The sequence below is a fragment of the Capra hircus genome, chromosome 18 (assembly GCF_001704415.2).
Source record: "Capra hircus breed San Clemente chromosome 18, ASM170441v1, whole genome shotgun sequence".
Classification (NCBI taxonomy): Eukaryota; Metazoa; Chordata; class Mammalia; order Artiodactyla; family Bovidae; genus Capra; species Capra hircus.
This window is the reverse complement of record NC_030825.1, coordinates 66,050,029-66,076,499: the sequence shown is the minus strand read 5'-3', so window position 1 is coordinate 66,076,499 and position 26,471 is coordinate 66,050,029. Positions and strand designations below refer to the sequence as shown.

At 44.2% G+C, this 26,471-nt stretch overlaps 2 protein-coding genes across 7 annotated transcripts; both read left to right on the top strand.

The window, feature by feature from the left end:
- Nucleotides 648–15,907, top strand: LOC102174870 (zinc finger protein OZF). Of its 6 annotated transcripts, none has more exons than XR_001919602.1 (10): nucleotides 648–897; nucleotides 3,676–3,714; nucleotides 4,264–4,365; nucleotides 5,361–5,487; nucleotides 6,823–8,527; nucleotides 10,721–11,671; nucleotides 13,092–13,233; nucleotides 14,493–14,581; nucleotides 15,095–15,242; nucleotides 15,377–15,907. XR_001919602.1 is itself a non-coding variant. In XM_018063456.1 (5 exons), exons 2-5 carry the CDS (start codon nucleotides 3,700–3,702, stop codon nucleotides 7,992–7,994), a joined length of 1,416 nt encoding a protein of 471 aa, XP_017918945.1. In that variant the 5' UTR covers nucleotides 648–897; nucleotides 3,676–3,699; the 3' UTR covers nucleotides 7,995–9,911. The 6 variants fall into 6 exon arrangements, 2 of the variants coding, with proteins under 2 accessions (XP_017918945.1, XP_013827180.1); XR_001919600.1 differs by having other exon boundaries at nucleotides 14,493–14,975; XR_001919603.1 differs by lacking the exon at nucleotides 4,264–4,365 and having other exon boundaries at nucleotides 14,493–14,975.
- On the top strand, nucleotides 17,689–25,385 carry LOC102175512 (zinc finger protein 776). Its single transcript, XM_013971721.2, is given in 5 exon segments — nucleotides 17,689–17,999; nucleotides 19,723–19,748; nucleotides 21,471–21,597; nucleotides 22,852–23,171; nucleotides 23,174–25,385. Coding segments are annotated over 5 exon segments (1,350 nt in total). The 5' UTR covers nucleotides 17,689–17,977; the 3' UTR covers nucleotides 24,029–25,385.

The following is a 26,471-nucleotide window of genomic DNA, read 5'->3' as shown; positions in this document are numbered from 1 at the left end:
TTGGGGTAATCTCATCTCCAAATCCCTAATCGAGTTGGCAAAGTCTCTGACTATATAAGGTAACATTTATGAGTTCCGAAGATGAGGACTGAGGTGTCTTCGGGGAATATTCATCAGTCTGCCACTTTGAGTCTAAGCCCTTCAAGATGTGTTTGTCTTCAGGTATATTCATTGCAATCATAATGCGAAATATTACTTGTAGGTGTGTATCATAAATGTCTTTGACCTCTAAGTATGTATGCCCTGATAATTTTGCAAAATATTGACGTCACTAAGTCCTCTACCTGTACCACATTCTCAATTTCAAGTTCTTAAAATTTTAGAATGCTTGATGCCCTGTGTGACTCTCTACGCGTGCTGACATCCCCTTTTTCTGTCTTTGAGAAAGTGGTGCCACGGATATCTGGGTGCATCCCCTTTAAGAAGCGTGAACCCCGCCAGTAACTCGCAGCCTTGGAAAACTGCTTCCCAGCCACCCACCGGGGTCGGGCGGAATTTTCCTGGAAGTCTGGAGCACCGAGCCTAGCCATGGCCGACAGCGGTGTTAACTACATTTCCCTGAAAACAAAGCGCAGCCCGTATGGGTCACTGGGCCAATGCAAACCCAAGACTGAGCCACTTCCGTCTGTAGGACGGCGTCGGGGCGGGTCTTCCGGCCGGTACGGCGGGCGACATTTTTAAACTCCAGCCTGGTTTCGTGTGTGGAACTGCAGAGCTTGGCCGGCCGGAGGTGAAGGAAGGCAGGAAGGCGCTGTGCCCGCTGCCCTCGGGAGGGTCTCAGGCTCTGCGCCATCCGGCCTGACTCTGACTTGGGGCCGAGACAGGCGCCGCGGTGCCCAGGCCCCACCTTCGCCCTCAGACTCCGCTGTGGCGGCCGTGCTGACAGATCCGCTTCAGGTGATCGCTGCGCCCTGCGAGCTCTCAGCCAGCTCTTCTCATTCTGCGGTATTTTTGTTCTTATCTGTGTTCTCTTTCAAGTGTCCTGTGTATGTTTTTCTTTCTTTCTCCAAACCTCGGGTTTTCTAATTTTGAAATATGACCTGCTTGGGGGAAAATAAATGCTTCTGACCTACGTGCCGTTGAAAAAACAGCTGTTATTAATAGCCGTTCAATGCTCAAATCAAGAAATGAGGTAGAAAATAGGACCCAAAAGCCGCCTGTGGAGGTCCTTCTAAAACTGTTGTCCCGTCTCCCAAATGTTAAGATGTTGTCTTTTGTTTCAGGTGAGCGTTTGTGTTTGTGTTCTGCTTTCTTGATTGTTTTGCTGCTTAGATGTCGCTGGTGGTAGAACCTACCTGCCAATGCAGCAGACATACGTGACGTGGGTTCCGTCTCTGGGCTTCCCTGGTGGCTCAGAGGTTAAAGCGTCTGCCTCCAGTGCGGGAGACCTGGGTTCGATCCCTGGGTTGGGAAGATCCCCTGGAGAAGGAAATGGCAACCCACTCCAGTATTCTTGCCTGGAGAATCCCATGGATGGAGAAGCCTAGTAGGTTACCGTCCACGAGGTCGCAAAGAGTCGGACACGACTGAGCGACTTCACCTTCCATCTCTGGGTCAGGAAGATCCCCTGGAGGAGGAAGTGGCAACCCACTCCAGTACTCTTGCCTGGAGAATCCCATGGACAGAGGAGCCTGGCGGGCTACAGTCCGTAAGGTCGCAAAGAGTCGGACACGACTGAAGCGACTTAGTGCACACACATAGTTTTGCCAACTGTGTGGAAAATATTCGACGACCGTAGTTTCCCTTTGCTCAGTTGTTGTAAAACTTTGACAACTGAAATCATATAAGTATTAAGTGTTTTTGTTTTCTTTTGGAGAAGGTGGTGTGACTTCACCCATTTTTTCATGTCTATCCGCTAATTTTCTTTACTTTTGCAGTATTATATAGTGAGTGTACAGTCTATGGGGCTTCTGAGGTGGCGCTAGTTGTAAAGAATCCACCTGCCAGTTCAGAAGACACAAGAGAAGCAGGTTCGATCCCTGGATGTGGAAGGTCCTCTGGCACCCTATTCCAGTATTCTTGCATGGAGAATCCCATGGACAGAGGAGCCTGGCGGGTTACAGTCCATGGTGTCACAATCAGACAGGACTGAGTGACTGAGCACATACATTATATGAGTAAAATGTCTTTATAAAAGCAGCTGTTGAAGGCTTTTTTGGTCAGCTTTCTGTATTTATAACCATTGCTATTCTAGCCATAACTTCTTTGCCTTCTGTTGTGTGTTAAGGACATATCTGTCTAACATATATGTTAAAATTATTATTGTATTTAAATGAATATTTCCACCTTTTGATCCTATTTTGCTCCATCTTACTAATTTTAACTTAGTCCTTTGAATGATATGATTATACTTACTTTTAATGGATCCCGTAGTTGTATTTTCACACTCTCTTTATGCATTATGCCTACTTAACAGTTCTACAGTATACAGCCATTTAAGAGTTTTTCTTCTATTTCAGTGATTGTACTCTGCTAATATTTATTTCACCGTTATGTGATGCTCCTCTGGTAGTATTGGAAGAAAATGATTCAGTTATTTTGTTAAAACGCTTGTTTTAAAAGGGGGATTAAATGAATCGTTGTAAAAATAAAAACTTATAATGCTGGAAATCCTTACCAAGATACTTAGAACCCAAGAAGGTATTTTCATGTTTATTTAAAGAGGATTGAACAGAGATCAGGTCATATAGGTTCTTTCCTTTGTCTTAAGTTTAAAGACTCATCAGTGATGTCCAGTTATCTCAAACTGTTGGAAGTCACACACTTTTACTCTGATTCTAGCAATAACCCCTTTCTCATGGATTAATTTTCTGGAGCCATTTTCTGCTTGTAATTCTCTCTCTCTCTCTCTCTCTTTTTTTTTTTTTTTCCATTTTGTGGTTGCACTGCTTGGCTTGTGGAATCTAGGTTCCCCAACCAGGTATAGAACCCGGGTCCACTGCAGTGAAAGTATCACATTCTAACCACTGGGCAACCAGAGAATTCTGAGATTCATTTTCAAAGTGAAGTTAGTCAGTGGTGTTTCCATTCTCTACAACAGGAGAAAAAAGCTTGTAGGAAGTTAATCTGTTTGAACATTTATGGGAGAAAAAAAAAACTGGATATATTAAAGAATATGGTTCAAGTATAAGTTTTTTAAAAAACAATTTTTAAGGTAACCAAAGTAAAATTAGAAAAGGAGTATAGAAACTCCTGTCCAAATGTTGGGTCCAGCTACAAGCTATGAGAGGAAAAAGTTATTATTGGTAAGGGAGAAATGGAAGAATGGAATCAAACGGCAATGTCAGAAAGAGCTCTGCTTAATTTTTATATACATGGCTTGGGGCTATAATAGCCCTATATGGCTTGCCACAAGCATCTCCTATCTAACCAGATACCTGATTCTTTGGATCATTGGGCCCTAGTCGTATTAGCCTCATGGAGCTACTCAGACACATCAGACATGAATCTAATATAGAGGCTTTGCACTTATTAGTCTCACTTCTAGAAAACCTTTTCTGAAGTCGGACATATGACCTTATGGCACAACTCCATAATATTTTCTGCCCTCTTTATGCCTTAGTTTTCTGTTGAGTAATTTGTCTTCACCTGAAATATTGAATAGTTACCTCATTAATCTTTCTTGTCTATGTTGCTGATGGGAATTAAAGTTACACGGCCCTACTCTTCCCACAGGTTCCATGTTCAACAGAACCGCTTATGGACTCTTCACCGGTGAGTGTTGGGGTTCTGAAAGATTTTGCTGCTGCTCTTTGTGAACCTGGTGTCTGGACACCCTAGAGAAGCCCTGAGTGCACAATTCCAAGTCCAGGCCTGAGGGTATATGGAAAGATTCCAAATTTGACAACCAGGGGACTGAAATGTGAAAGATTGTATGTATAGGGGTTACTATGTCCAAATGCTTGAGGATGCAATTGAGATGAGTGTATTTTAGGACTGTTGGGTCTCTGTTTATGCAGTAGGAACAGAGAACAAGAGAACCAGGATCAGGGCTAGACTGGTAGCCTGATAAGATGGGTTTCTGTTCTGAGACTGCTGGCAGAAATGGGATTTTTGTAATAGAAAGGAAAAGTGATGTGACTTAAGTTTTAACAGGCTGCCTCTGGGTACAGAGTGCACAATAGCCTGGTGGAGAGGAAGACAAAGAAACATAGAAGCTGTCTTAATTTTCCAGATGTGCATGGCTCTAGCTGTACCAAAGTGGTGGATGTGGAGATATAAGAACTACTTGGTTTCTACATTTTTTTTTTTTTTTAAGTAAAGGCTGATCAGATTTTCCAATGTGGAGGAATCACATGCTTCCAAAGTTTTTCCCATTTGCATCTGGAAGAGTGGAAGTGCCATCAACTGATTTGGGGAAGTCTGGTAAGAGGACTTTTCCGTGAGAATATTAGGAATTGAGATTTGGCCATGTTAAGCCTCAGATGTTGCAGTGGCTCCCAAGTGTAGGCGACAAGTAGATGGCTGAACATGTAGATCTAGAGTAATTGGGAGGCTTTCGGACGCCATTAGGGGACAGAGGAGACACAGACAGACAAGGAAGAGGAGTGGTCATCAGCAAGAAGGTAGGGGGAAGGGGAAGGCCAGTTGGTAGGTCAGGTTTCTATGGGGAAAAGCTCTGATACTGATGTGGAAGAAAAGCAGAAATGAGATAAATTGATAGCAAAGTCATGCTGGTGCTAATTTATTCTCCTCTGACTCACTAGGCTTTTCTGGTGGAACTTGGGAAGCTTGTGACAGAATGTCACAGTTTCTGTAGACTGTGTCACGTGGGTGTGGATTTTGAATGGGTGTTAAATGAACAAAGATGGGAACTGTTAAAGAGACATAATGTGCAGTATGGAAGTGGAATCTGACCAGAGGTATTTAGATTATGTGTGTTGTGACTGAGATAAAGTCAGGATCAAGGCCTGGTGAGAAAGCCAACTTTGTGGTCCAGGTGGTGATGATGGGGGTCAGATGTCTGAGAATGTCTGTGGAGTGATATGATATGCATGTGGGGAAGATGTGTGAACTAATTGACTGAGGGCTCTGTAGTAAGACTTTGAGAAGGGTGGGTTCAAGTTGTTGGTGTCTGGGTGGATCACCTGGGGACTGTCAGGCTGTTGTCTTGCAGGAGAGGAAAGGGGTCCTGCATGCCAGGCCCACAGCCTAGAAGGCATCTGTCTGTAGACCTGCATGTTGTTGGTGGTGTTTGGAGCTAGTGCTCAAGCACAAAGAGTTTTGGGTACCACTGCCCTCTAAATTAGGGAGCCAGGGAGGATGATGACACCAGAGTGAATGTGGATTAGGGTTGGGGGTGTTCATGGGGTCCTGGGGAAAGAGGCTGCTCATGCACACATCTGTTCCCATCATCATAGAGCCCTGTGACCTTTGAGGATGTGGCTGTGTACTTTTCCCAAGAGGAATGGAGGCTCCTTGGTGAGGCCCAGAAATTCCTGTACCGCGATGTCATGCTGGAGACCTTTGCACTGGTTGTGTCCTTGGGTAAGGCCCTCACCCCTATGCCAGCATCTTGGACAAGTCTCTGCTTTTCCCCTTTTCTCTAAGAACAAGTCTGTTCTGTTCACAGCTAGACAGTGGGCACCTCCGTATTATTACTGCTTCCCTGTCCTCTGTGCTGTGGGTGCCAAGCCTGAGTGAGTGTGTGTTCCACCTCCTTTCACAGGTGGCCCCAATGCCAGCAGCTGAAGTATTCTCAGCAAAAATTTTCTGGATCATAAGCCTTGGAGTTAGCTTAGTGATTTCCATTCATTTCAGCTTCTCCCTGCCCAGTTGACTCTGTAGACCCCTGTACCTTTTTGCAGCTTCTGCCTCCTTCCTGCTGACATTTCTTTGGGCCTCACTGTTTCAGGAATTGTTGGGACCCAGCATGGTCACCATTTATGGGGTGCATTTGGCTATAGCTATGAGAATCAAAGATTATTTTTATCTTATAATTATTTTTTATCTTATATTATTTTTTTCTTGAATTCTTTTGAGATTGGTTGTTTCCCCATGGGCAGTGCTTAATGCTAACCTGTCTTGTTCTTTGCTTAGAATGTGGATCTTCTAAGTCCCATGTTGTTGTCCAGTTGAAGCTGGGGGGAGAACCTTGGGTATAGGAGAAAGTGGGCATGATTCCAGGCACAGAAAGCAGGGCTCAAAATCGGTCTGGTCCTGGTGATTGGCATCACAGGGAGCAGTGACTTTGTGGCTGAATTCTGTCAAATTTTGAATATGTCCTGGCCCCAACACTGTGGTCTAAGGCCAGTGACTTGTTATCTCATTTCTGTTTTTCCTCCATTCTTCACACATTCCCCCTGTGATTTCTACCCTGGCTTCCAACCCAGGATTATCCCTCACCTCTCTGGCTTCCACTCCTCATTGTTCCTCAGCATCCTCACTCTAATGCTTTCCTCTGTTTGCCTATGCTTACTGTGTCATAAAACCCGCACATCTCCTTAAAATAGTCCTGAACACCAGCTACTCAGTGACACAATATCCTGGGCCTTGACATAGCTTTCTACACAGCACACATGTGTCAGCAGCAGCCAAGCCCCTGGTGAAAACCATTCCTGTAGGAGTGCGTTGTGGACCCCTGGCTCCTCCATTTAATATCTACCCTCTTGTGTCTTTTGCCCAGTGAGTCCTTCCTGTTCTGTGATGTGTAGAAGCCCAGTTCTACAGATTGGGGCTTTTCCTTACTTGCCCACAGCTCCTTTGTCCTGAACTAGTCCCATGGGTTTATTCTTTCTATGTCAGACACATATGGCGCAACACACCTGCCTTTTTTAAAAACCTTTTCCTACATTAAGTTCACCTGCATTTTTCTGATTTCAGGGTGTTGTCATATAGCAGAGGATGAACAGACACCTTCTGAGCAGAATGTTTCTGTAGAAGTGCCACAGAGAAATACCAAAAAGACAGACCTGTCCAGCCAGAAGGTCTGTCCCTGGGAGTTGGGTAACCTGGCCTTACAAGGTGGTTTGTGTGGACCTGAGGTCCTGCGAACAAACCCTGGCCAGACACTGTGTGGGACAGATGTGAAATCCCACCAGCATGGTGGAGAGACGCTCATGAGAAGAGATTTGGGTAAGGCCTTAATGAAGAACTGCACGGTCCATGCATCGGAGAAGGCTTTTATGTGCCAAGAGGCGAGGAAGGATTTCCCTGGTAGCTCTGGCCACGTCCAGCACCAGGTTAAACCACAAATGATGGAGTTTGTAGCAGAGTTTCACAATGGAGAAAAGCGTTTCAAGTGCAATGAATGTGGGAAACTCTTCTACCGGAAGTCCAGGCTTGCTCAGCACCATAGAGTCCACACCGGAGAGAAGCCTTATGAATGCAGTGAATGTGGGAAAGTCTTTAGATGCAGCTCCAGCCTTGCTATACATAGAAGAATTCACACAGGGGAAAGGCCTTATGAGTGTAGAGAATGTGGAAAGTTCTTTAGGCAACACTCCCAGCTTGTTGTGCACCAGAGAATTCACACTGGAGCCAGACCATATGAGTGCAGTGAATGTGGGAAAACATTTAGTACTAAAACCAAACTTGATCAGCACCGGCGAGTCCACACTGGAGAGAGGCCTTATGAATGTGGAGAATGTGGAAGAACCTACACCTGTAAACGCATGCTTATCCAGCACCAGCTGGTCCACACTGGAGAGTGGCCTCATGAGTGCAATGAATGTGGGAAAGCCTTTAGATACATGGCCAGCCTTGTTATGCATAGAAGAATTCACAGTGGGGAAAGGCCTTATGAGTGTAATGAATGTGGGAAGTCCTTTAGGCAAAGAGCCCACCTTCAAGTCCACAATAGAATTCATACTGGAGCAAAGACTTTTGAGTGCAGTGAATGTGGAAAATGTTTTAGCCAAAATTCTATTCTTACTACACACCAGAGAGTTCACACTGGAGAAAGGCCTTATAAGTGCTGTGAGTGTGGGAAATGTTTTAGCCAGAAATCTACTCTCATTAAGCACCTGAATTTACACTGGAGAAAAGTCACCTGAGTGCACCGAATGTGGAGAATTTCTTTAGCTATAGCACCTGAAGGAGGAAAAAAAAAAAAAAAAAAAAGCTGAAAAGTTAACACCACAGAAAGACCTCACAAGTGCAACAAATATGGAAATATTTTCTGTCACAGATCAGCTCTGATTGAGCACTAGACCTTCACAGCCCAGATAAACCTAAGGGTGCAGAGAATGTAGGAAATCTCCCAGCTGAAGGTATAACCACATTGGTCACCAGAAAATTCATACTGGAGAAAGACCTTCAAACCAGATGAAGAGAGAAGCCAATGAGCTGTCTCCTTAATGAATACATCTTACTGAACAGGCTCTATGCAGAAAGCTGAATGCCATCCATGTGCACAGCCCTGGTGTGGAGAGGGCCTGTGGATACTTGGTTCTCTGAGCTTTAAGGAGCTAAGATCTACTTCCTAACCTGTGCAGCAGCCTTGCCAGACTTCATGTCACTGTGAGTTTCTTCCCTCTACCAAATGGCAGATTCCCGTTCTGGTCGTCAGTCCGCCAGTGTAATCAGGGTAGGTAGACCTTTGTGCTCTCCTGTCCCTTAGAGTGAAGCATGTGTAGCCTGAGCCCTTGGGTGACGTCATGCTCTTAGATCCTGTCAGCTGCCTAGGATATGGCCTGAGCAGCTTTGATCTTGGGCATCCAGTCTGGGTTCTCCTGGCAGCTCATAGAGGTTTACTTTGTCTGGTGGTATTGGGTCGTGTCATGTTCAAGATGGATTTTCTAGCTCCAAGTCACCCTTTGGGGAACTGCCTCATTTTGCACTGCTTTGTGTAAAAATAAAGACTATTGTTTAAGACAACATGCATCTTGGGGTTTGTTCACCTTCAGACTGCTGTTAAGAACCAAACTGGACTGTCAAGATGAAGAGTAAAAAAGTTTTATGGGTGTTTCAGACTTTGTATAATACCTCGTTTGGAATGATATGACAGAGAATAGTGTTCAGTCTAGTTTTGGTCTAATTTGCATTGTCCAAGGGCTTCTGGTATGGACTCCAGGGCTCTGTGGAACTAATGCCGTGACCTGGATATTAGGATCTTTGATGGGTCCTGAAAGGATTTTTGATGGGGCCCGAGGCCACCTTGAGATGAGGACTGTGAGCAGCACCAGTGATTTTTGGAGCTGTGTGAATTGTTGCTCTTTTCACGTGGGATATCACGTCATCCCCCTAGTACTGTTCAATGGAAGCAGTTCTCTAGGTCCAGCTGGAACAGAGCCATGTGCCATTATGTGCATAATGTGGCAGGCTGGTGTTGCTGCGTATTAGGCTACAGACATTGGGGGGAACCATACTTGGTTCAGAAGTGGGGGATTAGTAGAACTGAGAATCTAGCAACAGGAAGGGATACACCTTTTTTAAAAGGGCATTCATAAATGTTCCCATAACTGTGGCTGTTGATGATAAGGTTTTTGCAGAAATTTTCAGAAGTTATGGTCGTGTTTCTCTTCCTCTTGAGCCTGCAATCAGTGACTGAAGAATGTAAAGGTTTTGGCATCGCATAGTGTCTGCAAGGTGTTTATCTTAAGGCCATTGCTGCACAGTGAAAGCAGTGGGCAAATGAGAGTGAGAGTCCTGTAGTCCAGGCATGTGATTTTTAGGACCCAGGCCGAGTTCCTAAATAACTCAAGTGTAAGCACCTTTTTATTGTTCAGCAATCTTCATTTCTACTGTGACCGAATTCCTCCCATGAGATCAGGAGAGGTGGTATATTTGAGGTGTGGTTGCCAGAGTTCTTTTCCAAAGTGGAGATTCAGACTTTTATGTGAAGCCAATTTCTATCCTGATTTGGTTGAGATGTACAGTTGCCATGCGCTGAGCATAACTGCAGCTGAATTCCCAGACTTAACCAGCTCGGTAAGTTTTAACACTTGCAAAGTCACAGAACCGTCATCATAGCAAACATCCATCACTACCATATGTCTTCCCAGGATCCCAGGCAACTACTATTGACTGATTTTTCTCTCATTAAATTAGTTAGTGTTTTCCAGACTTCTAATATCATTGGTTTCTCTGGTGGCTCAGATGGTAAAGAATCCACCTGCAGTTAGGAAGACCTGGGTTTGATCCCTGGGTTGGGAAGATCCCCTGGAGGAGGACAGGGCAATCCACTCCAGTATTCTTGCCTGGAGAATTCCCATTGAGAGAGGAGCCTGACGGGCTGTCGCCCATGGGGTTGCACGGAGTTGGGCAAGACTAAGCACAGCAATATCATTGAAGTCTAAATGATTACTATTGTACTTGTCATTTTCTTTCTCCATGCGCAGTTATTTTGAGAATCATCTAAGTTGCCAATGTCAATAACTCATTTTTTCCTGATAAATATACTATTTGTATATTTTCATTTTATTTTTTAATCCATTCATCTCTTTAAAAAATGGGGTTTTGTGGTTTGTTTCTACTTTGCTTGTCACAGATTAGTTTACTGTAATCATACATAAAATCCTTTATATGAACATCCAGCTTCATATTCTAAAATTAATGACTATACCTGTTTGCATTCCCTTCAATAGTATTCAGTTCCCCTGTATTCCCCACCAGTACTTGGTTGGTGTGGTCAGTATTTTAAATATACCTGTTTGAAAAGTGTGGAGATGTATCTCCCTATGATCTGATTTCATTTCCTTACTGATTAATGATGTTGACCATTTTTGTATTTATTGGCAGGTGTATGTCTTCTTTGAAATAATGTCTGTTTTCTTATTAGTGACTGAGAAGATGATAAATATGTGGGAACTTGACTTTCAGTGACTGACTTTGCTACGTGGCATAAATATTTGTACTGACAACATTATTCACCAGGTATACTCCTCATTATTAACATACTTCTATTACTTTAGGCCTAGACAATTAATAAAAAAGGCAACTCACCTTTCCTTGTTGTGTTTGCCAATTTCCTGGCGTGAGTCCTCCAACTGTGGGCAATTTCATGCTGTGTGTGTGTGGTTGCTACTGAACCAGAGGTGCAGCAAGCTAAACGCTGAGATGCCGAGGTTTGCTGGGGGGAATTTTCTTTCACAAGACAGCCACATGAGGACACGGACGGACAAGTTTCAGAACCACCACCTTCTTGGAGGTGAGGTGCTTGTGATATGTAGGGGATCAAGAGGCAGCCTGCTCTTAGGTGTGGGGACAAGCAATCAGAGAAAAGGTGAGTTAACTGGCGTGTGCATCACATGCTCCTTCACAGATGCATGTTTATAAATGGAGGCACTTTGCATGATCTGAGCGTGGAATTTTAGCCATCTGATGTCAAAATTTTAGCCATCAGACACCTGGGCAGGCCCAGTTTTAGGCGTTGGTAGTTTTGATCATTTGTAGCCTGCTCAAGAAAAGAGTTGACTCCAGGTGCCCAAGAACTTGAGACTCCTTTACTATAGTGACCCTTATGTCAGAGGTGTCACCTCTAGGGCTTGTTAAGGTGTCACTCTTGTGATAGCACCTTGGCCATGGGAAACTTGTATACAACTCAAGGAAGGGATGGGAGGTCCCCAGAGCAAGCATAATCAGTGAAGGTAGTTTGCAAGCAGGAGGGTTTTACCATGCTATTTTCTTTTCTGTAGTTCTGTACTACAAGCCCAAGAATTTGTCGTTTGTCAGCTTCTGTTCACCCTTGGGGCATGTTTCAAGGTCACCCGACGTGGACGTGGGAAGACAGGTGCAGTAGCACACCTTTGTACTCTATTTCCATTATCAGATGACTTTAGCCTTGAGAAGCCAGATAATATTAAAATGCAGTAAAATAGGAATGGTATGAGTTTTGAGTATTTTCACTTGGCCTGTGTAAAGGAAGACATACAGGCCTGAGTTGTGCAACCTCTTCATTCCAAAGAAATGTCTGGCACTGACTTGCCCCACTCCTGGGAGATAACCTCTAAGCACTTGACATATGTGGCTCAATAAGAGTGTCTTTGTTTACCTGGGGCCTTGTGCTGGGCTGAGCAGTTTCTGTTAATACTGTACTGGGATATTGGGAGGCTTATGCTCTCAATACCAGTTTGACATTTGGAGAAGCTAGGGAGTAACAGGTTAGTCACATGGGTGCCCCTTATCTGTGTGACAGACACTCAGAAAACCTGGACAACACCTAGGCTTGCATGGGGTTCCCTGTTAGCAATACTAGATGCGCATTGCCACATGTCAAAGTCAGGCTGAAGGGGAGTGGCAGGGGGCAACTGGAAGCTGGCAGCGTGATCTCTCTTGGACTCTGTCCTATTGTGCCATCTTTCTTGGCTGGTTTCTGTCTGTATCCTTCACTGTAATAAGCCATAGGCCTTAATTAAAGAGCTTCCATGAGTTCCGTGAGTCCTATGGAATCTGAGGGTGGTCTTGGTCATTCCGGAACATAATTCTGTTTTAAAAGGGCTTTCTTAAGGATAATTGATGTAAAACATTTTAGCAGTGCAGGCTTTGATAAAGTTTTTCCTATGCTTATACTTCTCAAGCCAAGAGTTTTCTCATGCCATTTGAGAGTTGTCCCCCTTTTAACTATAAAATACAAACCTGAGAATCCTTTCTGGAATAGATAGTTTTCAAACATAACAAAAATGGGAAGGGCCCTGTTTGATGCCCAGTGAGCCAATTTGCAATTTTCCAGCATTACTGATAATTTCTTGGGTATTGTTCGTTCATATTCTCACATTATGGGTCATTTTCACATAGAACGCCTAGCCTTGTCCTGTCTCAAAAGACTTAGGTTAGTACTTATTTTCACAAAATCGAAAGAAACCTGGTAAGGATTTTTGTCACTTTTATGAAAAAGCCATTACACTGTATGAATGGAGGTTCTTCCATAAAACTGAAGTGGTGAATCAGAACTTTGAGAAAGAAGGGTATACTGCTTTATGGCATCTCAGTTTATGAAACGTTTGCTAGGAAGGCTGCGCTTCAGGATGGCAGGAGCAACCAGTAATTTATGTTACTAAATCGTATTCCTTTCCTACAGCTCTTGTAATGAATAAGCTCAAAGATGACGGTTTCAGACAGCATCTGTTTAATTATTTCATTGTTCCGGAGTCCGAAGTCTTAAGTCACTTTCACAGGGGTGGAGTCAGAATCCCCGTCCTTGCCTTTTCCAGATTTTAGAGCTGCATCCCTTGTGTGTGTTGACGCAAGACCGCTTCTTTCATCTTCAAAGAGCAGCAGTGCAGCACTCCAGTCATCAGATCGCTTTCCTCTGCAGTGTGCGTCTCCCTCTGCTTGTCTTTTACGAGCAGACCTGTGAGTACACACCCCGGGCAAACATGAGCTTCAGGCCAATCTCATCTCAAAACCCCTAATGGCACTGGCAAAGTCTCTGACCGTGTAAGGTAACAGTTAACGAGGTTCAGGGATGAGGACCCACTTGTCTCTGGGGATATTAATTAGCCTGCCACTTTGAGTCTGAGTCTTTTTCAAATGTGTTTGTTTTAAGGTATATTAATTGCAGTCATGATGCAAAACATTTAGTTCAGTTGCTCAGTCGTGTCCGACTCTTTGTGACCCCGTGAACTGCAGCACACCAGGCCTCCCTGTCCATCACCAACTCCCAGAGTCTACCCAAACCCATGTCCATCTCATCCTCTGTCGCCCCCTTCTCCTCCTGCCCTCAATCTTTCCCAGCATCAGAGTCTTTCCCAATGAGTCAGCTCTTCGCATCAGGTGGCCGAAGTATTGGAGTTTCAGCTTCAACATCAGTCCTTCCAATAAACACCCAGGACTGATCTCCTTTAGGATGGACTGGTTGGATCTCCTTGCAGTCCAAGGGACTCTCAAGAGTCTTCTCCAACACCACAGTTCAAAAGCATCAATTCTTCGGCACTCAGATTTCTTCACAGTCCAACTCACATCCATACATGACCACAGAAAAAACCATAGCCTTGACTAGACAGACCTTTGTTGGCAAAGTAATGTCTGTGCTTTTTAATATGCTGTCTAGGTTGGTCATAACTTTCCTTCCAAGGAGTAAGCATCTTTTAATTTCATTGCTGCAATAAACATTACTTGTTGTTGATTAATTACCTTTAATCTCTAAGTATGACCTTTAAAAAATTTTTCCAAAATGTTGACATTATTGAGTCCTGTACCTAATTGGGATCTGCCACATTGTCAATTTCATGTTCTTAAGTTCTCAGAATTTTAGAATGCTAGCTGCCCTGAGTTTGATCTCTTGCTATGTGTGGTGGCCCCACCTTTTTCTGTCTTTCACATAGGACTGACCTCCTTCAGGTGCCATATCAGTGGAGCCGTAAGGACCCTGGGTGCGTGATGGTGTGGACATTATAGATGGCAGGAGATGCTTCAAAGTACATGATGTTGAGAGGTTGCTAGGAAAGTTGTGATGACAGAGCTGAGTGCCTGTCCTGTGTTCATCATTGACTGATGCTTTGACCACTGGACACAAATCATTTTTTCCCCATTTTTCTTTTTGTTGCTACACTCTAGTGACACCTACGCAGCCTTCACTGGTCATGTGTGCTGTTTCTTTGCTCCCTTTACAGTGTTTCACATTTGACCTACATGTTATATGTTATGAAGTCTGTACATATTCCTACAGTCCTTGAAGTGAGGCATTGCTTTTGAGAATCAGGTACGTCTATGTCCGTCAGCAGTGTTCAAAACAGTACCAACTAGTCACCAGTAGCCATATGCGTATTGAAAGCCATTTGGTGAGAACCGACTTGGTAACCAGCCCAAGTCCATCTTTGTCCTTCATTTGTCTTTTTTTTTTTTCCTGACATCACATAATGTATAGGCTCTTAGTTCCCTGACTAGAGATTGAACCTACGCCCACAACAGTGAAAGCTTGGAGTCCTAATCACCTAATCACTGGACCAGCAGGGACACTCTGCTCCCACCCAGCCTCATTTGTTGTTTGTAGAGAAAGGCACCAGTTTCCTAGACATTCCCTGGTTGCAAAGAGCAGTCTTAAGCAGTTCCTAAGCAGAGATTCGAAGAGTCCAGAAAAAAGGAAAAGCAGTCAAGTAAGAAAAGTTATAACATCTTGAACAATAAATCAGTGATAAAGCAATCAGAGGAAGTCTACTGCTTCCCAAAGGGATGTAAACAATAATCCAAGGCATGTCCTTGTGGTGTTTTGCAGAAAGAAACCTGTACCTAGGTTGAGGATGATGACTACGTGCTGATCACAAGCACATTGGCCTGAGCCTTCCTGGAAGCAGAAGGTTGCTGATGAAGATTCCTGAAGCATTGCCTTGTTAACTTACTACCAACCAACCAGAAGAAAGTAGGTGAGTGCAAACAGGTTCAGTTCAGTAACACACTAGACTGTTTAAAATATCTGCTAGCTGCAACTTTGCAGTTTCAACATTCTCCCTTGTAACTGTACAGCCATTTCAGACCCAAACCAGTCTTTGCTTTCTAGGGACCTTGACTTCCTTGGTGGTCCAGTGGTTAAGAGTCTGGCTACCAATGAAGGGGACACAGGTTTGATCCCGGCTCCAGGAAGATTGCACATGCTTCAGGGCAACTAAACACGAGCCACAACTGCTGAGCCCGTGCCCTAGAACTCATGCTCTGCGAGAGAAGCCGCTGCAGTGAGAAGCCTGCACACCACACCTGGAAGAGCCCCCACTTTCCACAAGTGGAGGAAGCCTGCACATAGCAATGAAGACTCAGTGAAGCCATCAGCAAATAGAAGCACTGTTGATTGTTGCCAGCTCCAGTTTTAATTCTCGGCAAACAACTTATGGAACCAACTCAGGCCTTTATTTTTTGCCATTATAAGCTTTCTCCATTTTTCAGTTCAAGGTCAAACAATTTAAGTGCTTCTCGCATCTCTGTCTCCTGGGCTGCTGTCCTAACAAGCCCTCAATAAATGCTTGTTTAGTTCAATTAGGTCTTCATTTCTGAAATTTCGGTTAATGCTCAGTACATAAAAGTATTATGTAATTGACTATGTTGTCATTAATTTTTACTGTCCATTGCCTTTAACTTGAATGATAGCCTCATGAAGGCTTTAGTCTTTGACTCTGTGGCCCTTGATGTGTGCCATGCAGCCAAAATAGTACCTGTAATGGGACAGCTAATTAATATCTGGTTTTTTTTAAAGAGGGAGTAAGTATGATGCTAGAGATACTTTGTTTTTAAGTATTCTGGCAAAGCTGTTTGCTCTGTTTTCACAGCCCTTCAAGGTGTACTTAAAATTTTTTTTAATAAATTAATAATTGATCACGTTACAAAACTATAATCACAGGTTAGCAGAGTTTCCTAGGTGAGCTCTGCTTCATTCCCTCACTTCTCAAAAATCATTGTGTCTAGGGACCTCACTGAGATCTAAACATTCACATAGTGAAAAGTGATTTTGACCACTAACTGAATAATTAAATGATGATTGGTTTCAGCAGTTATAACACTTCACGAATATTTTCAACTCTTCTTGCATTTTTACTGCAGTTGCTGGTGAAATTATATTGTCTCCAGCCAGGAAAGAGGATCTTGTAATCCCATCCTTTATCTCAGGCTTCAGTTGCCCCCTTTGGAAATAAACTAGGACTGAGACTATACAGTCACTGTCTGGGGAGAAAATAGCATGTAGGAAGTCACTTTCAAATAGGTAGATCTTGGCTGCTAGAAAAATACTACATACACATCGAAATGTGAAGTAAGAAATGTGTGTCGACTGGACATTGTCACTTGGTTTACATTTCTTCTGAGGCTACCAGAGACACAGCACGTGGCCTGCTTGCTTCTGGTTACCCCTCACCCCTCCTCTGTCTTGCTTGCTATGGCTGTCTTTACTCTCTGCTTCCTTGACCATGACCAAACACAGTGACACTCATAAATCTGAAGCATGAATCTGAAGCTTCAGCTTACAGGTATTAGTACAGCAATAAGATACAGTTTATTAGATGCACTTTATGTCTGAGTGACAACCTGGTATCATGTGCCCATTTGCTTTTTAGGTTTGGGAGACATCTGAAATATTGCATCTGGGGTCCTCTCTCTCTCTCTCTTTTTTTTTTTTTTTTTGACTGCCTCAGGTCTTAGTAGTGGCATGTGGACTTCGTTGACCATGGACTTAGTTGCCCCTCCACGTGTGGAATCTTCTGGAACCAAGGATCCAACCCCAGCTTGCCCTGCACTGCAAGGCGGATTCTTTACCACTGGGCCACCAGGAAAGTCCCAATATCTAGGTTCCTCCCTCTGATCAGCACAGACTACATTCCACGGAAATCTGTGTGTGTCCCCTTTAAGTATCGTGGTCCAAGGAGATCTGGGTGCGTCCCCTTTAAGAAGGGTGAACCCCGCCAGTATTCTGAGCCTTAGGAAACAGCTTACCTTTACCCAGAGGGTGAGGCTGAATTTTCCCTGACTTAGGTAGCACCGCCGCTTGCAGCGCCCTGGAGCGATGTTAACTACATTACCCGGAATGCAAGGCGCGGTGTGTATGGGTCACTGGGTCAACTGAAAGTTCAGGACAGAGGCACTTCCGTTGTGAGGACGGCGTCCGGGCGGGTCTTCCGGAGGGATCTGGTAGCCGCAGGGGAAGTTTGGGTCTTAAAAGCCCCCAGATAAAGACGCTGTGCCGGCTGTTCTGAGGAGGGTCTGAGGCTCTGCGTGGCGCCATCCGGCCTGACTCTGACTTGGGTCCGGGACAGGCGCCGCCGTGGCCGCGCCCCCCCGCTCTCAGGCTCTGCTGGGACGGCCGTGCTGACAGATCCGCTTCAGGTAAACGCTGCCCTCTCCGGACCCTCAGCCAACTCTTACCATTCTGCGGCATTTTTTTCTTATCTGTGTTCACTAGTGTCCTCTGTGTGTGTGTATTTTTTCTCCCAAACCTCTGTTTTTCTAATTTTGAAAAACCTGCGTGGGAAAAAAAATGCTGAGATCTTCCACCTGCAGTTGAAAAAGCAGCTGTTGTTAATAGCGGTTCACTGGTCAAGTCGAGAAAGGAGATACAAGTAGGACCCAAAAGCTGTCTGTGGAGGTCCTTCCAAAACAATTATCCTTTTTCCCAAACGTTATGGTGTTGTCTGATGTTTCAGGTGAGCATTTCTCTACTTTCATGATAGTTTTGCCAGCTGTGTGGAAAATATTCAACGACTGTAGTTTCCCTTTGCTCAGTTTTAAAACTTTCTTGTGGCTGAAATCATATGTGTATTATGTGTTTTTCTTCACTTGCACAGATGACTTTTCCCATTTTTTTTCATGGCTATCTGCTAATTTTTCATTTTTTGTAATTTTACATAGTGAGTGAGTGAGTAAAATGTCTCTAAATCCTACTATTTAAGGCTTTCTCTCTCTCTCTCGGCTTTCTGTGTTTATAATCATTGCTATTCTAGCCATACCTTCCATGTGTTCTGTTGTGTATAAAGGACATATTAGTGTGTATTTAAATGAAGTTTTGACTTTTTGATCTTTTGCTCCACGTTACTAATTTTAGCTTAATTCTTTGAATGAGATGATTGTACTTATTGATGGATCCCATAGTTGTATTTTCATACACTCTCATGCATTATATAAAGTTAACAGTTTTACAGTATACAGCCACTTGAAGGTTTTCTGCTTTTTTAGTGATTATTTTACTATTCAGTCATCATCTTCTGATGATATTGAAAGAGAAAATGATTAATGTATCTTGTTAAAATATTTGTTTCAGGGAAACTAAATTAATCATTGTGATGATAGAATGTTATAATACTTGAAATTCCTATCAAGATGTTTAGAACCGAAGAAGATATTTCCATGTTTATATAATGAGGGTGGAATAAAGGTCAGGTCCGATAGGTTTTTTTCTCTGTTTTGGGTTTGAAGAGTCATCAGTGATGTCCAGTTATCTCAAGCTGTTGGAGGCCAAGCACTTTTAGATTCTAGCAACAACCCCTTTATCACAGATTAATTTTCTGGTATCATTTTTTTCTTGTAACTCTGTTTTAGTCTGTTTGAACGTCTTGAATTCTGTTATATAATGTTCTAATAATTTTAGATCAGAACTTAGTGTATAGCAGTTTTTTTCAAAAACAATTTTTAGGATTACCAAAGTAAAATTGGAAAAGGAATCATAAACTGTTCAGAAGTTAGGTCAAACTGCAGTAATCTTTGAAAAATGTTTTATTAGCAAAGGAGAAAATAGAAGGCAGTCAAACGGAAGTGTCAGAAACAGATATACTTTATTTTGATATATTAATACCTGGCTTACAGCTATAATAGGGGCTTCCCCGGTGGCTCAGCAATGAAGAATCTGCCTGCACTCTAGGAGACGCAGGCTCGATCTCTGAGTAGGGAAGGTCCCTAAGGAGGGCATGGCAGCTGACTCCAGTATTCTTGGCTGGAGAATCCCACGGACAGAGGAGCCTGGAGGGCTACAGTCCACTGGGTCACAAAGAGTCAGTAGTGTAGTGACTGAGCATGCACACGCAGAGCTGTAATAGTTGTATATGACCTGCCACCAGCATTTCATCTGCAACCCGGTACCGCATTCTTCTGGATTATTGAGCTCCAGTCATGCTAGACTCGTGGATACACTCAGGCACATCAGACAGGACTGATAGGCTTTGCACTTGTTTGTCCCACTCTTGGAAAACCTTTTCTCAAGATATCCACATGACTTTATTGCATAACTCCATAACTCATCTTTTACATGCTTTTGTTTTCCCTTGAGTATTTGTCTTTGCTTTAAATGTTAAATGGTTCACTCGTTGATCATCTATTTTGTCTGTGTAGCTGGTGGAAATTAAAGTTACATTGCCCTGCTTTTTCCACGTTCAGCGGAACCACTTATGGACTGTTCGCTGGTGAGTGTCAAGGGCCCTGGAAGTGTTTTGCTGCTATTCTTCCTGGACTTGGTGCCTGGAAACCATTCAGAAACCCTCAGCCCAGGTTTACAAGTCCAGGTCAGAGATAACCTGAAGAGATTCCCATTTTGGGCAGCCACTGGACTGAGATGTGAAAAGTTGTCTCAAGTTCATGGGAAAGTCCACACAGATGCTTGAGCATGCAGTTGAGATGGATGTGTTTTAGAATTTGTATGTCTCTGTTAATGTCTGATAAGAACAGAGCTCAAGAAGACCAGAGTTAGGATAGACTGGTAGTATGCGAAGATGGGTTTCTGTTCTGAGAATGATAGTGGAAATGGAATTTTTGGAATAAAGAGGAAAAGTGATGTGACTTAGGCTTTAAGAGGCTCCCTCTGGCTTCAGAGTGCACAACCACTTGGGGGAGAGGAAGACAAGGAGATAATCAAAGGACTCTCTTGATTTTCCAGATTTGCATTGGTTATAGCTGGATCAAAGTGGTAGGTGTGAAGGTAGGAGGAATATTTGGCTTTTAAGTAGAGGCTGACCAGGTTTTCCAATGTGGAGGGGTCACATGCCTCCAAAGTCTTTTTATTTGCATCTGGAAGAGTGGAAGTGTCATCAATTGATTTGGGAAAGTCAGTGGTTTTCAGTAAGAATATTAGGAATTGAGTTTCAGCCCTCTTGAGCCTCAGATGTTCCAGTGACTTCCAACTGTAGGAGACAAGTGGATGGCTGAACATGTAGATCTAGAGTGCTGGGGAGGCTTCGGGATGCCATCTGGGGACAGAGGAGGAGAGGGGGTACTGTCACAAGACAGACAAGAGGAGTGGTCATCAGCAAGAAGGGCAGGGGAAGTCCGGATAGTAGGTCAGGTTTCTTTGGGGGAGTGGCTTTGAAATTGATGCAGAAGGAAAGCAGAAATGGAGATAGCAGAAGTGATAGCAAAGGCAGGCTGGCGCATATTTCCCTTCCTGTGACTCACCAGGCTTTTGTGGTGGAACTTGGAAAGTTTGTGACAGGATGTCAGATGAGTTTAACATCATTTTAAATGGATGTTACATGAACAAAGATTGTAACTGTTGAAAAGACATAATGTGCAGGATGGAAGTGTAACTGGACCAGGGGTATCTAGATACGCGTTTTGTGACTGAGGATAAAGCCAGGACCAAGGGCTGGTGGGGAAACCTTCAGAACAGGGCTGGGGAGCTCCCAGTGAAGAGTTGGGATATGGTGGGAACCTGTTACATTGACAAGGATTTTCTGTTGCCATGTGCAGAAGGGTGTATGAGGAGATAGGAGATATGCCAACTTTGTGGTCCAGGTAGTGATGATGGGGGTCAGATGTCTGAGAAAGTACACTGAGTGATATGCATGTGGGGAAGGTGTCTGAACTAGTTGATCCAGGGCCCTGTTAGTAGGACCTTGAGAAGGGTGGGTTCAAGTTGCTGGTGTCTGGATTGGATCACCCTGGGGACTGTCGGGCTGTTGTCTTGCTGGAGAGGGAAGGGGTCCTGCATGCCAGGCCCACAGCCTAGAAGTCATCTGTCTTTAGACCTGTGTGTTGTTGCTGGGGGTTGGAGTTGGTGTTCAAGGAAGCACTGCTCTCTGAATCAGGGACCTGTGGAGGATGATGACCCCAGAGTATGGACTGGGGTTAGGGTGCTTACAGGGTCCTGGGGAGAGAGACTGCTTATGCACACATTGTCCTCATCATCCCAGGGTCCTGTGACCTTTGAGGACGTGGCTGTGTACTTTTCACAAGAGGAATGGAGGCTCATTGGTGAGGCCCAGAGACTCCTGTACCACGACGTTATGCTAGAGAACTTCACGCTGGTTGCATCCTTGGGTAAGGCCCTCACCCCTGTCCTGGCATTCTGACCAGATGTCTGCCTTTCCCCTTTCTCCAAAGGCAAGTCTGTTTGTCTTAACAGCTGGACAGCAGGCACCTCTCTCTCAATTCTTACAAGTAGCCCCCATGCCAGCTATTCTGAAATTTTCTCAGTGAAGCTGTTATAGGTCAAATGATTTGAATCAGCTCAGTGAGTTCCATTCCTCTCAACCACGGCCTGCTAAGTTGATTCTGTAGACCTCTGCACCTCTGTGCTCCAGAGTCTTTTCCCTTCCAGCTGACATTTCCTGGGGCTCACTATTCCAGAAATTGTTGGGATCCAATGTGGTCCCTGTTTAGGAAGTACTCTTGGCTGTTCCTGTGAAACCATCATAGAAGATTCTTTGTACTATTATTTTGGACTCCTGGGCCAGTACTGACCACTCACCTGTCCTTTCTTTGTCTTAGCACTTGCATCTTCTAGGTCCCATGTTATTGTCCAGTTGGAGTTGAGTGGAGGATCTTTGTTATATAGGATCAAAGTGGACATGATTCTAGCGACAGGAAGAAGGGCTCAAACTGGGTCTGGCCCTGGTGATTGGCAGCACGGGGAGGAAATAATATGGCTAGGTTCAAATCAGATGTGAAGCCTCCCCTGGCCCGAACACTGTTTGCAGTCCATGACCAGTGGCTGGTTATCTCATCTCTGTTTCTCCTCAGTCCCTGACAGATTCCTTCCGTGATTTCTACTCTAGCTTCCAACCTGGGATTATCTCTAACATCTTTGTCTTCCACTCCTCATTATTTCTCAGCATCCTCATGCTCATACTTTCCATTTTTCACCTATGTCAATGTGTCACGAGGCCAGCATCTATCATTGAAATAGTCCTGCCCTGAACACCAGCTGTTCAGTGACAGTCAGAATATCCTGGGCCTGGACATAGCTTTCCACACAGCACACATGTGTCACCAGCAGCCAAGGCCCTGGCAAAAACTGTTCCTGTAGGAGTGTATTGTCTGATTGTGGCTCTTCTGTGCACTACCTCCCATCTTTGTATGTTTGCCTGATGAATCTTCACTGTTCCGTGACCTACAGAGGCCCAGTATGGCAGATTGGGGCTTTCCTGTCCTGCCCACAGTTCGTTTTTCCTGTTGGATTTATTCTTTCTATGTCAGATATAAGTTTGTGATGGGGTTGCCTCTTTTTACGTTTTCCTCCATGAGGTTCACTACCAGTTTTTTTTGTGTGTGTTTTTTTTTTTTTAATTTCAGGGTGTTGTCATACAGCAGAGGATGAACAGACACCTTCTGAGCAGAATGTTTCTGTAGAAGTGCCACAGAGAAATACCAAAAAGACAGACCTGTCCAGCCAGATGGTCTGTCCCTGGGAGATGGGTAACCTGGCCTTAGAAGGTGGTTTGTGTGGACCCGAGGTCCTGCGAACAAACCCTGGCCAGACACTGTGTGGGACAGATGTGAAATCCCACCAGCACGGTGGAGAGAAGCTCGTGAGAAGAGATTTGGGTAAGGCCTTAATGAAGAACTGCACGATCCATGCATCGAAGAAGGCTTTTATGTGCCAAGAGGCGGAACGAGGAAGGATTTCCCTGGTAGCTCTGGCCACGTCCAACACCAGGTTAAACCACAAATGATGGAGTTTGTAGCAGAGTTTCACAATGGAGAAAAGCGTTTCAAGTGCAATGAATGTGGGAAACTCTTCTACCGGAAGTCCAGGCTTGCTCAGCACCATAGAGTCCACACCGGAGAGAAGCCTTATGAATGCAGTGAATGTGGGAAAGTCTTCAGATGCAGCTCCAGCCTTGCTATACATAGAAGAATTCACACAGGGGAAAGGCCTTATGAGTGTAGAGAATGTGGAAAGTTCTTTAGGCAACACTCCCAGCTTGTTGTGCACCAGAGAATTCACACTGGAGCCAGACCATATGAGTGCAGTGAATGTGGGAAAACATTCAGTACTAAAACCAAGCTTGATCAGCACTGGAGAGTGCACACCAGAGAGAGGCCTTATGAATGTGCAGAATGTGGGAGAACCTACACCTGTAAACGCATGCTTGATCAGCACCAGAGAGTCCACACTGGAGAGTGGCCTTATGAGTGCAGTGAATGTGGGAAAGCCTTTAGGTACTTCTCCAGCCTTTTTATGCATAGAAGAATTCACAGTGGGGAAAGGCCTTATGAGTGTAGTGAATGTGGGAAGTCTTTTAGGCAAAAGGCCCACCTTCAAGGCCACCAGAGAATTCACAGTGGAGCAAAGACTTTTGAGTGCAGTGAATGCGGGAGATATTTTGGCCAAAAGTCTGTTCTTACTAAACACCAGAGAGTCCACACTGAAGAAAGACCTTATATGTGTAGTGAATGTGGGAAATGCTTTAGGGATAGAACTAGTCTCATTAAGCACTTGAATTTACACTGGAGAAAAGCTACCTAAATGCACTGAATGTGCAGAAGTCTTAAGCCAAAGCACCTGAAAAGAAAATTTCACACCACAGAAAGACCTCACAAGTGCAGTACTGTGGAAACTTTTTTTTTTTTTTTTGGTCAAAAGTCTACTCCAAGCACCAGAACCATCATGGCCCAGGTAGACCCAAGAGTACAGAGCATGTAGGAAAGTTTCTGCTGAAGGTCTAACCTCATCTGTCACCACAAAGTTCATTGTTGAGAAAGGCCTTCAAACTAGAGGAAGAGACCAGCAAATGAGCTGTGTTCTTAAGACATCTTACTGAACAGGCTCTGTAAGGGAATCATCACCTGGAAGTTGAATGCCATCCATCTGCACAGCCCTGGTACGGAGAAGGCCTATGGGTCCTGGTTTATTGGAAGCTTCTAAGAAGCTCAGATCTACTTCCTAACTGGTGCAGTGGCCTTGCCAGACTTCTGGTCATTGTGAGTTTCTTCTGCCAAGTGAAAGATCCTCTTATGGGCGTCAGTCCCCTCAGTGTGATCAGGGTAGGTAGACCTTTCTGCTCTCCTGTTCCCTGAAGGAAAGCACATGTAACCGGAGCACTTGAGTGGTGTCATGCTCTTAGATCCTATCACCTGCCTAGGAAAGGAACTAAGCAGCTTTGACCTTGCACATGCACTCTGGGTTCTGATAGCTGTTGACAGAGGTTTACTTTCTTTGGCATTGAGTCATGTCATGCTTATGACAGATGTTTCTATCTTCAAGTCACCCTGCTTGACAACTGCTTTCTTCTAAGCAATTCTCTCTTTTTTCATGATGCATAATTTCTTGGAGAATGATTTCCTGTTACAAGTAATTCTTTTTTTCTGAAAAATACACTATTTTGATATACCACCCATTGATTATTTACCTGTCTTTTTTTTTTTTTTTTGTATTTTGTTGTGCCTGGTGTTAAATGAGGCACACAGTATAGTTAGTTGCGCCATGGGACCTCTTAGATGTATCACGGGGAGTCTAGTTCCCTGACCAGGGATTGATCTTGGGTTCCCTACACTGGAAGTGTGGAGTCTTAGCTACTGGACACCAGGGAAGTCCCTCCATTAATCTTTGAAAGGGTGGGATTTTGGTTATTACAGATAAACTTAATATGAAGATACACATAGAATTATATCACCATGTGGTTTCATACTCAAAAGTCAGTGATTATACCCTATTGCCATCCCATCGATGTTGGAACATTCCAGTTTTCTTGTATTCTTCACTAGTAGTTGGTTGATATGGCCAGTATTTTGAGTATTACCTCATCAAAAAGGGCTCCCCTGGTGGCTCGGATGGTAAAGTGTCTGCCCACAATGCAGGAGACCCGGGTTCGATCCCTGGGTTGGGAAGATCCCCTGGAGAAGGAAACGGCAACCCACTCCAGTATTCGTGCCTGGAAAATCCCATGGACAGAGAAGCCTGGTAGGCTACAGTCCATGAGGTTGCAAAGAGTCGGACACGACTGAGCGACTTGACTTTCACTTTCATTAAAGAGTGTAGAGGCAGACTCCCTGGTGGTCTGGTGGCTGAGTCGGCTCTCCAGTGTAGGGAACATGAGTTTGATCCCTCACCTGGGAAGATTGTTCATGTGGGGCAACTAAATCCAGTGCGCCACTGCTACTGAGGCTCGCATGCTCTAGGGCCCACGTGATGCAACTACTGAGCATGTTTGCTGCAATTATTGAAGCCCACGCACCTGGAGCCCGTCCTCTGCAACATGAGAAGCTCTTACAGCTCAGGAGTGGCCCTTCCTCTCTCAAACTAGAGAAAGACTGTGCAGCAGTGAAGACCCAGTGAAGCCAAAAAGAAAATGTAGCTGTACCTCACTATGCTGATTGCAGTTCCCGAATGACTCATTCTTATATTCATTTGCCAGGTGTGTGTCTATGATAAAATGTGAGTCTTTTATTAGTAATTGAGAAAATAAAAATATGTTGGAACTTTTCTTCGTGACTTTGTTGGATGGAATAAGTATTTGTGCTCACAGTATTGTTCACCAAGTATAGTGCTCATTGTTAACGCAGTTTCCATTACTTTATATCTAGACAGGTATTAAAAAATATACCCCCCCACTTTTGACGGTCATATCAATTTCCCTGATATGAGCACTCCAATTGTGGGCAATTCCATGTTATGAATGTTAAGTTTTTACCGCAACAGAGGTGCAAGAAACCAGATTCTGACATACTAAGGGTTGCAGGGGAGGAAGTTCATTCACAATGCAGCCAAGCCAGGAGACGGTCTCATATCTACCTTCCTGGAGGCCAGGTGCTTTGATATTTAGGGGACAAAGAGAGAGCGTGGTTTTAGGTGTGGGGACAGGCAATCAGCGAAAAGGTGAAATGACGGGTGTGTGCATTACATGCTGCTTCACAGATACAAAAATGGTTTCCCCGAATGGGACACCATCACTGGCTCTGCTATTTTTTGA